We start from the raw sequence: 12,782 nt of genomic DNA, 5'->3' as shown, positions 1-12,782 counted from the left end.
TCTGTTTATTGATTACAAAAGTAGCTGAATTGAATTCTTATGTGCATTGCCCATAAATCCCTAGGTTAATTATTCTTTCCCTAATTCTGAGATTGTTAGAACATCAAGATTACAATTCCCCTAATCTGACCCATTCCCTTATCATACAGTTAATTCATTAGCAAATTTATTTCTTTCAATTTTCATCATTCAGTTATTAGTTGCTTGGATTCTAGTTGATTCACATACTCTAGTGCCTAGTACTCTTAATTCATACAATTACGTGTCATAGCCCCAATCCTCAGCGGAGCGACAATTCACACCCATATTTTCACTCATCATTATACATCATCAGCACTTCAAGTGTAATGTTGACGTAGCTATGCTGGACGACGCCGTGGGTTTTGGGCGGTGGTAAGAGACCATGAGGGTAAGTTTATTGCTGCTTGTGCTAGGCGTATGATGTGTGCTCGAGATGACGGGATCCCTATATAGCTGAGTCGATGACAGTAAAAGAGGCATTAACCTGGATCAAGAACCGCTCCATGACGAGCATTATAGTTAAGTAAGATTGTCTTAATTTATGTTCCAATTTTAATTCTTGTTCTGTTGATTTTTCATACGTTGGTTTACTTGTTAAGCAATGTCAGTCGGTTGTTAGAGACATTGGAGAAGCTGTTGTCTGGCATGTCAAGAGGTCAGCGAATCATGTGGCTCATGTGTTTGCACGGGCGGTTAGTTCTTCCCCTGTCCTAGTTGTGTGGGACTCTATCCCTCCCAGTTGTATTTCTGATTTGGTTTCGGTTTGATTTAATGAAGTTACTTTGATTTTCAAAAAAAATTATATACATGTGTAATTAATAGACTTTGATGAGGATAAAATAGTCCAATTGTGTTATACTTTCTTTCCAAATCCTTTGGAAATCAAAATACCAATCTTTTGCTAGAATTTTATTTTCCTTCACTTTTAGGAAGTAGAATTCCCATGAAAAATATTTATCATCTAACCAAACAACATAAAACACTATTTTCCTCCACACTTAAAAATAAAAATTTTCATGAAACAATTTATCCATCCAACCAAACACCCCTAAGAGTTCGCCTTTTGCGAGGGACTGCTGGAGGAAGTGCCCCTTTGAGTTTGGTTAGAGGTTGCCCCATTAAATACGTTGTTGGCACTTGGCACGTCAACCACGGTTTGCCCTAATAGACGAATTTGAGGTCCATTGACTTAATTAATGTGCTATTGACTTCATGTCTTATTCAAATAATTTTGTATGAGGTCCACTGACTTCAAATCGTATTGAAATTTATTTATATGAGCCATTTTCCTTTTCTTCTTTTATTTACAGTTTATACTTTATATTTATTTGGAGATTTATAGTTAGTTATCCAGGCTTAAAAATAGAGTACACTTTAATACTTATAATTCTTGAATAAAAATAAAAATTTATAATCACTTTTCGAATGTTTGTATTAGATAAATTTCACTTTGTGACTTTATTTAGTAAATTATCACAAAAGAAATAAATGAACCTAGCTAGTTAGAAGTTGCCCATTAAATAGGTTTTCCCATGAAAGACGTTGGCACGTCAAGCATGGTTTGTACGTCCTAATGGACGAATTTGAGGTCCATTGACCAGAAAGAAGTATTATATGAAAAAGGTTTTGTAAAATTTTCATTAAAAATAATGAAGTAATAAGTGTGCTCCAGTTTCTCTAACATAGTACCCCACGCCACGCTGCCTTTTACTAAGTTAATTGATTCAGTATTTGATAAGATTGGCAGAAGGGTGAAGTAGGCCTATGGACTACAACTAATTGTTCATCCAGCACCATGAACTATAATATGGTCCATCTAGACCTTCAAACTTATTATTTTGGAACAAGCAAACCCTTTAACCAATTTGTGACCTGTAATTGCAGGTATTACAAGTCATCTAGAGTTCCGGTCAACTCCGGCGAACATCTAACCAAATTCCGGCAACTAAAGTCATAATATCAACGATCGGCAACTGTTGATTGTCGTTGTCGCTGGCCGCGTTCAGCCGAAGAAGGCTGGTCGCTATCTCCGGCGATTGGAGATGGCGACCAGTTGGTCACCTTGGCCTTCTCCACTGCCAGAGATGGCGACCAAGTTGGTCGCCTTTTGCACGACCAGAGAAGGCGACTAGCCATCTTTGGTAGAATGCGACCGGCGACAGCGACAGTCAACGATCACCGGTCGTTGATATTGTGACTATAGTTGCGGGAATTTGGTCATATATTCGCCAGAACTCTAGATGACCTGTAATACCCGCAATTACAGGTCATCACAAATTGGTTAGAGGGTTTGCTTGCTCCAAAATAATAAGTTTGAGGGTCTAAATGGGCCATATTGTAGTTTATGGTGCTAGATGAACAATCTGTTGTAATACATAGGCCTATTTGACCCTTCTGTCGATAAGATTTTTTATTGTAATAACCCAAAATTTTCAATTTTTTCATAATATAACATCCATCACTAATTGGTCAAAGTTCTCAATAACACCTTAGGTTCTTTGTGGGATTCAAACCTCACCTAACCGCGAAAAGCAAGACTAATAGTTTTTTTGGATAATAATAAAACATAAAGTTAAAGAAAATATTTATTTTGATCAAGGAAAAAAGTCTCAATTTGACAAAAAATGTCTTCTAATTTTTAGTTAAAAGACATTTGATGAATTCTTTATTTTTCTCTCTTTCCCTCTCTCTCTCTCTCTCTCTCTCTCTCTCTCTCTCTCTCTCTCTCTCTCTCTCTCTTTTTTATCAAGCTCATTTTCAGATTACTATTACAACCACCACCTCTTATTATTATTATTATTATTATTATTATTATTATTATTTTATAACAAATAATATGCTCATTTTTAGAAATTAAAATATTTTTCAGAAGTGAGTCATTTTATTGAAATCAATTTATGAAAAATATTTTTCAAGTTTCTAAATGGACACTAAATGTTTATTGGACAACCACTTGATCGAGCTACTCCAATGAGGTACATTTGATATATAACTTTTTGTACAATTTTTGGTTAATCAAAGATTTTTTTTTATTTTTTTTTGTCGCCAATGACCTTGTGGTCTAGTGGCATCCGGTAGTGGCATTTGGTTGCACCCTATGTTGGAGGGGGTAGGTTCGAGCCTCAGTGGAAGCGATGCTGACTCTTTGTGCTTCAGTAGATTGAAACAGATACTACATTGTAACCGAGTCAGTAGTACTCAAAAAAAAAGATTTTTTTTTTGTCACTCGCCCGCAGTCTTTGTGTTGCTCTGTCGGACTGAATCGTGAGGCTCTTGGGAATGAGGATTCAACCTTTTGAGAATAAGATTTTTGTCACTCAATCTTTCATATTTTTGTAACTATCATTTATTATTCATGGATCAATATAAATCTTCTATCTTCACTTATTTTATAATTTGTTATTATTTTTAAATTTAACTAACTCCGTTTAACTTTTCAAAAACTAACTCCGTTTAATGGAATTATATTTTTAATTAATTTTTTTTAAATATATAAATTTTATCTAATTATACTAAATCAAACGCTGCCTAATATTCGCCACTTAACAAAATACCCACAACTCCCACAAGTGTATTTTTCTTCAAAAAGAATAATAATATTTATTATTATTATTTATAAAGAATATATTATTATACGTATTCACTTTACATTAGCTTTGTATTCTTGAGCTCTATATATACTCTGATCTTTCCATCCAGTCCCAGTGCACTCAGTATAATAAAGTTTATATCTTCTCCACATAATGAGCTCCTCCCTCTTTTGTTTTTATGCCATATCTGCCTTCCTCAGCAAAGCTTCCTTCTCCCTTCCCGGAAATGTTTCTGATCACAGAGCATTGCTTTCATTCAAAGCCAACATCATAGGAGATTCTCTTCAATCATGGAATTAGTCTACCCATTTCTGTAATTGGGTTGGAATAACTTGTGGTCGCAAACACCAACGAGTTGTAGCAATCCATTTGAACTGGAGCAACCTTCAAGGCTCTTTGTCCCCTGCAATTGGGAACTTGAGTTTTCTTAGAGATCTGTGGCTTGACAACAACACTCTAGCAGGTATAATTCCTAAAGAGATGGGTAGACTTACAAGATTAAGAGTGTTGATTCTCGATAGTAATGTATTTTCAGGTGAAATTCCTAAAAACCTTTCACATTGTGTTAGTCTAACAAATTTTTATTTGGGAGACAATAATCTAAGGGGTACATTTCCTTTGGAGTTTCGATCACTGTCCAAACTTAAGTACCTTTCGGTTGACACAAACCACTTGATGGGAGAGATACCTGCTTACATAGGCAATTTTTCATCACTTAAGATACTTTCTTTTGGTGAAAATAATTTCAAGGGAAAAATTCCTACTTCTTTTGGATGCCTGCAGAAACTTTATTTTATTGCTTTATTCAACAACTACCTTACTTCTACCATCCCCATATCCATTTTCAATCTGTCATTATTGGTAACTTCTGATGTAAAACAAAATAAACTTGAAGGATATCTTCCTTCAAATTTAGGCTCTACCCTTCCAAATCTAGAGTAATTTCATATTGGTTTTAATCTATTAAGAGGGCGACTTCCTATCTCAATGTCAAATGCCACAGCACTATACTATTTTGATGTTCGTCAAAATGATTTCTATGGAGGGGTACCGTCATTTAGTGGACTTAGGCTAAAACTTCTTTCACTTGATAAAAATCCACTTGGTAATGGAAAATCCAATGATTTGGATTTCATGTCTTCTCTTCTCAATAGTACTGCTACACTAGAGTTCCTGCTTCTTTCTAACTGCAATTTTGGGGGTGTTTTGCCCAGATTCAATGAGTTACAAGGTACTATATCGATAAGTCTTAAGTATTTGTTAGAATTAGATCTTTCCCAAAACAAACTCCAAGGAAATTTTCCCAAAGATATCTTCACATCACTTGTGTATTTAGACCTCTCTCACAATCACTTTACAGGTCCTCTTCCTGTAGAGATTGGTGGGTTCAAAAATTTGGTGACACTAAACCTCTCAAACAACATGTTCTTAGGCACACTTCCAAGTACCATTGGTGCACTGAGTAGCTTGATTGAACTCAACATCAATCATAATCTTTTCCATGGATTTATCCCTCCTTCTCTCAGTTCTCTAAAAAGCCTAGAAGTTTTAGATCTATCTTGTAATAACCTCACAGGAAAAATACCAGAATTTCTAGGTAAATTTCAGTACTTGAAGCGATTGAATTTATCATTTAACCATTTGGAAGGTGAGATACCTACTGAAGGGATTTTTAAACACAAGACTGAAGTTGAGGTGGTTGGTAACAACCTTTGTGGAGGTATTCCACAATTTGGATTCCCAACATCCCCAAGAGAAGGGGAAAGACAACATCTGTCCCATATTCAAAAGCTGGCAATTTTTATTTCAAGTGGGACTTTGATTCTGCTGATAATTGTGGCTCTCATTGTGTTCATTTACGAGCAGAAGAACAAGCAGCCTTTAACGTTGGATGCAACAATAGAGTTAATGCCTAAGTTGTCATATTGGAGTATCCAGAAGGCAACTAATGATTTTTCTAAATCCAGCATAATTGGATTTGGAAAATTCAGCACTGTTTACCAAGGCATTCTTGATGGTAGTTTGGGAATAGTGGCAATTCAAGTGTTCAAGCTTCAAGTGAGAGGAGCATCCAAGAGCTTTTTGGCAGAATGTGAAGCATTGAGGCAAATTAGGCACCGAAACTTGGTAAAAGTTTTGACCACTTGTTGTAGCATCGACCATGAGGGTAATGACTTCTTCGCCATCGTTTATGAGTATATGATCAATGGTAGTCTGGACAATTGGTTGCACAATCACTCAAAAGACATAGGAGACAATAATGATTCAAAGTGTTTGAATTTGGTACAGAGGATAAATATCGCAATTGATGTGGCAAATGCACTTGATTATCTTCATAATCAATTGGAGACAAGTTTAGTACATTGTGATTTGAAGCCAAGCAATATTTTGTTGGATGGAGACTTAGTGGTTCACGTGGCTGATTTTGGATTAGCAAAGTTTCTTCTCACGGAAGTTACCCTTGCATCTTCATCTAACCAAGAGAGTTCATCTATAGGAATTAAAGGGACTATTGGATATGCACATCCAGGTAGACTATTCTCCTTTCTGAATTTAGTTAATCATCTATCCGAGAGAGGTTTAGATATCCACAACTTGAAACTTTTAAGAGAGAATCAATTCTCGTTTAACATAAAAACTTTTAGAGTATATATATATATATATATATATATATATATATATATATATACTAGTTTTTCCTACGCGCTTTGCGCGAAGACTTGTGCCCAATCTTTCAACTCATTTAATAAATTATTTTGAAATAGATATAATGCGTTTTCTTTTTTTTTTTTTTAGTTGTCGATGTTTCATAGATATTCGTGCCAAATATTTGTTGTGTATGTATTTTAAATTAACACAACAAATTCAATTTAATTGTTGACGTCGAAGGTTATGGCCTTGTCAATCTGGTTATGATATATTAATATTATCATAGAAGGTAATTGAGGTGCTGGGTAATTAGTGACTGGTAATTAGCTAGGGATTTCAGATTTGAAATATCAGGGATTGAGCCTTATTGACATATATATAATATATTGTATATATATATTATATAACTTATTTACTGCAGAAGATAGCTTTTGCGATACTTTGGTTACATTTTTGACTTATATATAATATATTATAAAACTTATTTAGTGCAGAAGATTGCTTTTGCGATACTTTGGTTACATTTTTGACTTATATATAATATATTGTATATATATATTATAAAACTTATTTAGGCTACTATTAATTGTAAATTGTACAATATTCTAAATACATGGGTACAAGAAACTAGATTATGTACCTGAGAGTAACAAGATGTGATTGATGATGCTTTACATTAACGCAACCAAACATGAAGTGAGGAAAGTAGATGTCTATGATATGAAAATATGAAGAGAATTACATTAAGAATGTGTTGATTGGTATACTTATTTCACTGCCTTTTTTTTTTTTTTTTTTTGTATATTACATGGAATGGTTATTTTTGAAAGAATAATAAATTGGTGTTATATTTAATCAAATTAACTACTTAACATATTTAATGAAATAATATCGATTCATTTCTAAAATTACATTATTCTTGCCTTACTTGCATTCCACTTTACCAAATATACTTAGAATCATTATTTTTCTAATTGTACCAAAAAAAACCAAATATTTGCATTCAACATCAAGAATTAGTGGAAAGAATAGAAATAGTATTTGATTTAACACAATAGAAAAAAAAAAAAGGATATTGCTACCAATTAATTCCATGGAGAACATTCAGATTAACAGAAAGAATAATGGAAAAATTTAAGCAGATACAATTCAACTGATTCGAGTATCATGGTGAAATAAGTATTTTTGAAGTCCTGACTTATAGATAGTTAAAAATACAATAAATAAACTAATTGCAACAGGAATTGAAATAATTCGTTTATGAAACTGAGAAGGAGTTTAAGATGGAATTTATTTACCTGTGCTTTGAACAGGCAGTGAAGAAATGTGATCTTTCATGGCGATTAAAAAATAACACAAACTTTATAATAACACAAACTTTATGTGGAGAAATGTGAGTATTTTTGTAATGTTATAGGCTTGTACAAGGTTCTAGGTTTGCTCTTTGACTCTCTTGTGTTCAACTTTTCAATAACACAAACTTTAAAACTCCATTGTTTTTTCTTTGTTGTAATTCGGGGGATTAGAAGGTGAGATTCCATTGCTGAAAAAATATTAAAAATATATATATGTTATGACAATGTAGTATATATATGCAAAGTGAGCTTTCATGTTATTATTATTATTATTATTAAAACTATAATTATTAAAAATATTAAAAATATAATTATTCATGTTATTATTATTATTATTATTATTATAAGCTACAAGTAATTGATAGAAAATAATATTAGGCTAATAATTGAGATGGGTGTAACTTGGATTCATGGAATTGGTACCTACTGCAAGGGCTAAAAGCAAAATTTAAGCATTGCCTGAGCTGGAATATCATAAAGGAAAATAAAGATTAAAAAAATAATACTAATAATAATAGGGATAATAGAAAAATCACCAGAAAACTTACTGGTTTAGGAAGTTTTAATGGACAATGAAGAGAGGGGCTATAAATCCTTGATTTGATAATCGTGAAGCTGCCTTCTTTTTTTTTTTTTTTTTGGTCGAAAATAATCGTGAAGCTCATCACAGCTTCAGCCATTTTTCTGTGATGAGAAAGGGCGGGTCGGTAGAAAGCTTAGCTAATCTGTAGAAAGCTTAGCATTTTATTATTTTTATTTTTTTTAAAGTTAGGGGAGAAATGGAAAGTGGATAAGGTGACCATTTGTAACCACTCTCCCATTTCTCATTAGCATATAATTGAGCTCTCTCAAAATCCCTTCTATCAAATCTTTACACCAAATGACTACTAATTGTGTGTGTGTGTGGATGATACATGAAGGTTATTTAGAAAATTACTCACCATTACTTCTAGATGTAATTTTGTGTGTGAGTGTGTGAGATTTGTGTTTGTATGTGTATATGGACTGGAAAAAAAAAGGTCACAGAATTGTTATAATTTATGTTTTGATAAAATATTTATCAATAAACTAATATTTCTTTATACCGGTCATGTTTTTTATAGGGAGATGATAGCCTTGGCCTTTTACCGATCAATCCACTAATTACCTAGAGCTGGACTTGGTATTTTACCGGCTTCTGCCTTTCACCATAATGCAAGGCGATGGAAATGCCATGGGATTTTGCTAGAGAATGCAAGGAAAACAGATTAAAGGAAACAGAAAATGACGATAAAATTCCAAGAAAAGTGTACAGACTCATAATCCAAGAAACTGATTCTGAGGTGCATTCTGGTACAGGGAGCAATTTCTTTTTATTTTTCCATTTTACAGCATGCAAATTGCATCTCAACAATCTGGAAATTTATAGGAAGTGAAATATGGGTCCGACAATGGCTTGGCTTTAACTCCCAACGCGTTGCAGTAGTAGATACCAATTAAGAGTTTAATTAGAGTAAAATGATAACCAGATAGGTGGATAGCTTTCACTCAAATCAAACTCTTAGTTCCACTATAAAAGCTAGTTTACGAGCGTGTAAAAATTTGACCTAGTTAAGTACTACTCCTAATCTTTTGTAGAGCCGATGTGAAATAATATCAAAGTACAAAAAAAAAAAAAACCAAATAAAAGTAAATCTACAATGCCCACATGGTGGTGGAGTTGAGATTCCTGCAAGGTTCTAACATCAAAACAAAATATAAATCAATTACATTATAAACTCATATTTTCTATTTAGTTTTTAACCAGCTTGGTTGGTGTAGTGTCTGTGCACCCTTGTCCTTAAAAAAGGTCAGGACTCATGAGTTCAAACTCTCTTATATATGAAAAAGTATCAATATTCAGTGTGTGGGAGATATGGCTGAATTCACACCAAATACCACCAAATTAGTAGTCATTTGTCTCCTCTCTAACCCTCTCAAAATCCCTTCTATCAAATCTTTACACAAACAGAGAAACACAATTGATGAATGGGAGACTAAAAAGACAAAAAAAGCCAAACGCCATTTAGAGGAAACCGAGGTTTGGTTTTCTGATTTCAATCTAAATCAGCAGATCAGTTGAACCTTTGTATTTTGATAACTAAGAACATGGTAAATGAAAACTACAGGCTGACTTGGATACCAGAAGGGCAAAAGCTCTGGCACATTACCGCAATGAGGTTGAGAGGATAGTAAACATTTTGGAAGGAGCCAAAAGACAGGCAGAGCAGAATCAGCAAAATGAAGAGCTTAAGGTGAAAGAAAAGGCAAGCACGTACAGATATACTGGGAATGCCCCATAATATGCAAGTTCCATGTTCTTGCTTGTTTATTTATTTATATTATCACCAATCTTCTATTCATGTGATTTTAGGATTGACATTGCTACCAATCATACACAGTGAATGCCACCCTATTCAAAACATCATATTAAAGAGGGTTTACGTTGCCATAAAATATACCCATGCAAATGCAGCCCTATTGAAAACATCATATTAAAGCAAACCACTATTGTAGCATTGTACAGAATGACAAATGAGACAACAATACAAGGTAGAGAATTGAGAGTTGTGTGTGTGTCATCCTATCAAGTCTAATGTGCTATGCTAAGCTCAAAAACCATAAGAACAAATATATATATACACACAACACATTCAGTTGTATATTAATCTACACACAACACATTCAGTTATATATGCTAAGCAGAACACAAAGCAATTATTCTTTGACAACGGGAATATAAAAAGAAGATAAGTAAAAACCTGAAGGTGGACTTGAAGAGGTAGGTAGAGTAACAGAGTAAATTTTAGAGAAGAAAATAAATAAAATTTCACAATTATTCTCTAGTGAGTTACTGTACATGAAGTGGTTATATAGCAAAATACCTCCTAACATCAAGCAACATTCCAAAATTAAATAAAGAAAAAAAGAGATAAATCAAAACAAAATACAAATTCAAAAAGGAATAACATTAATTTAGCAATCACGGTATACCAAATACACTACTAAATAAAATCTGTTTATATATGTTTTAAACATTAACTTAACCATCTCCTCAATTATCCTAAATTAACAAAATTAAACATACTAATCAGACGAAGACGAGGCGGAGAGGTAGGGCGGCAGTCGTGGTTCTCGGTGATATCGGCCGCAGTCCCGGATGCAATATCACGCTCTATTTCTCGCTCGCCAAGTTCATACACACACATAAATATAAATGCGTTACTAAATTTCAGTTTAAATTTTAAAATTAGAAAATCCATTGATTCCCTTTAATTTTCCCATTGCTTTTTAGTACAAGTTCAGAATCAAACCCACTCTAAATCGACCAACCAACATATAATTATACAAAATTAACAAAAATATTAAGGAATTTACCTCGACTTAAATATTGAGCGCAATTCATGTTCGTAATCATTGAATGCTGTTGATTGCAGCTCTTCTTCCCGCTGTTGAGCGTGTAAATCCTCATATGAAGCAACAGATGAATGATGGAGGAATCTGCGGAGGAAAACATTGTGGATTGCAGATTAGGGGAAATAAGGGAAGGAAAAGCGGAAGATTAGGGGAAATATAGAAGGAAAAGCGGAAGAATTAGGTCGGGGAAATAGGGAATTGAAGATCCTAGGTAAATAAGAAATAGCGGAAATATGGAAGGAAAATGAGTGGCCTAAAATGTATGTATACTTTAACAGTTATTTAGTCAACTTTAACAGTAACAGAATATGCTGGACATTCTTGTCCATAAAAATATAGTGTACAACATTAAGAACATAATGTACAAGAAGATAAACATTTAAAAAACGGACAAAAAATCAGGGATATAACCATCATTGAGACTTATTATGTTTTTTAGATATATATATATATATATATATATATATATATATATATATATATATATATATAAATTTTGGTGAAAACTACTAATGATTGAATTTGAATTTTTTCAGAGTATGGGATGGGAAGTGATTTGTCAACATTTGGTGATATGTATAGGTATGGAATCCATTTGCTACAGATATTTTATATTTACCCGTAAAAGTCCTACTAGTGATATCTTCAATAATGGCTTAACTCTTCATAACTATGTTAGAATGAGCATGCCTGAGCAAGTCATTGATATTGTGGATCCAAAGCTATTCAACGAAGAAGCTAATGCAACTCCTAGAAGCCTTGTACTTCAAAACCAGATAATAGAATGCCTTGTATCAATTTTTAAGATCGGAATAGCTTGTTCCATGGAGTTACCCAGAGATAGAATTGAATGAGCATTGGCAATGCCGTCAAGGAGTTACATTCAATCAAAGACACCCTTAATCTACCATTAAAACTGAATCTAACGCGGAATGAAGGAAGAGAAACATGACCCATGATGGGAGCTGTCCATGTTGTACAGAGGACGAAGAGACACTTACTCATCTCTTTTAAGAGTTCGCCTTTGCGAGGGACCGCTGGAGGAAGTGTTTGGTTGAAATCATTATTATGTGGACCATGATCTATACTTGTGCAGATCATATTATCAAATAATGTATATTCTGTATATAAATAACTAGTATTTTCGTCCGTGCGTTGCACGAAATGGATTTGTTATAATATTTAAAGAATATTTGGATCAATATACAATTATATATATTATAACATCGAATATTATATAGCCCAATTGATGAAATTGATTGGATCGATTATGTTTTATGATGTTTTCCTTTGAATTAGAACAAATAATTGTTCAATTACTCAGGCGTGGATAAATTTTTTTTATTATATATTGAGATAATAAAAATAAAGATGAAATTATAAAAAATTCTAATATTGAACGTATACATTTATTTGATTATAAGATTAGTACAAAAATATTACTCAATTAATTGAATAATATATGACTTGTTTGTCTAAAATTATCTTAAAAAGATCTATAAGTAATATGACTTATATAATTATATTATTACTAAAATAAATATGAGAAAATGAAAAATAAATTAATTGTAATTATTATAAAAATAAATTCAACGACCAATGCTTAACTTAATTATCATAATAATTATTAGGCAATTATTATTAGTCAATTACACTAATATATGTGTAATTATACTTTTATACTTTAAGTATATTCATTTTCCCCATATTGCATTTAGTTTTATCTTCCTCC

At 32.9% G+C, this 12,782-nt stretch overlaps 1 protein-coding gene and 1 long non-coding RNA gene across 2 annotated transcripts; one reads left to right on the top strand and one right to left on the bottom strand.

Moving 5' to 3' along the window:
- Window positions 1-4,098: 4,098 nt before the first annotated feature.
- Window positions 4,099-9,055, top strand: LOC116016698 (probable LRR receptor-like serine/threonine-protein kinase At3g47570). The gene is made up of 2 exons (XM_031257074.1): window positions 4,099-6,141; window positions 8,719-9,055. The coding sequence occupies exons 1-2, from the start codon at window positions 4,599-4,601 to the stop codon at window positions 8,724-8,726; spliced, it is 1,551 nt and encodes a 516-aa protein (XP_031112934.1). The 5' UTR covers window positions 4,099-4,598; the 3' UTR covers window positions 8,727-9,055.
- Window positions 9,056-10,566: 1,511 nt separating this feature from the next.
- On the bottom strand, window positions 10,567-11,274 carry LOC116016709. The gene is made up of 2 exons (XR_004097779.1): window positions 11,012-11,274; window positions 10,567-10,808 (listed from the first exon to the last, which is right to left on the bottom strand). It is a non-coding gene; the product is annotated as an uncharacterized LOC116016709 (long non-coding RNA).
- Between the last annotated feature and the right edge of the window lie 1,508 nt (window positions 11,275-12,782).

This window comes from Ipomoea triloba, chromosome 1, assembly GCF_003576645.1.
Source record: "Ipomoea triloba cultivar NCNSP0323 chromosome 1, ASM357664v1".
Classification (NCBI taxonomy): domain Eukaryota; kingdom Viridiplantae; phylum Streptophyta; class Magnoliopsida; order Solanales; family Convolvulaceae; genus Ipomoea; species Ipomoea triloba.
This window is presented reverse-complemented; position numbering and strand designations above follow the sequence as displayed.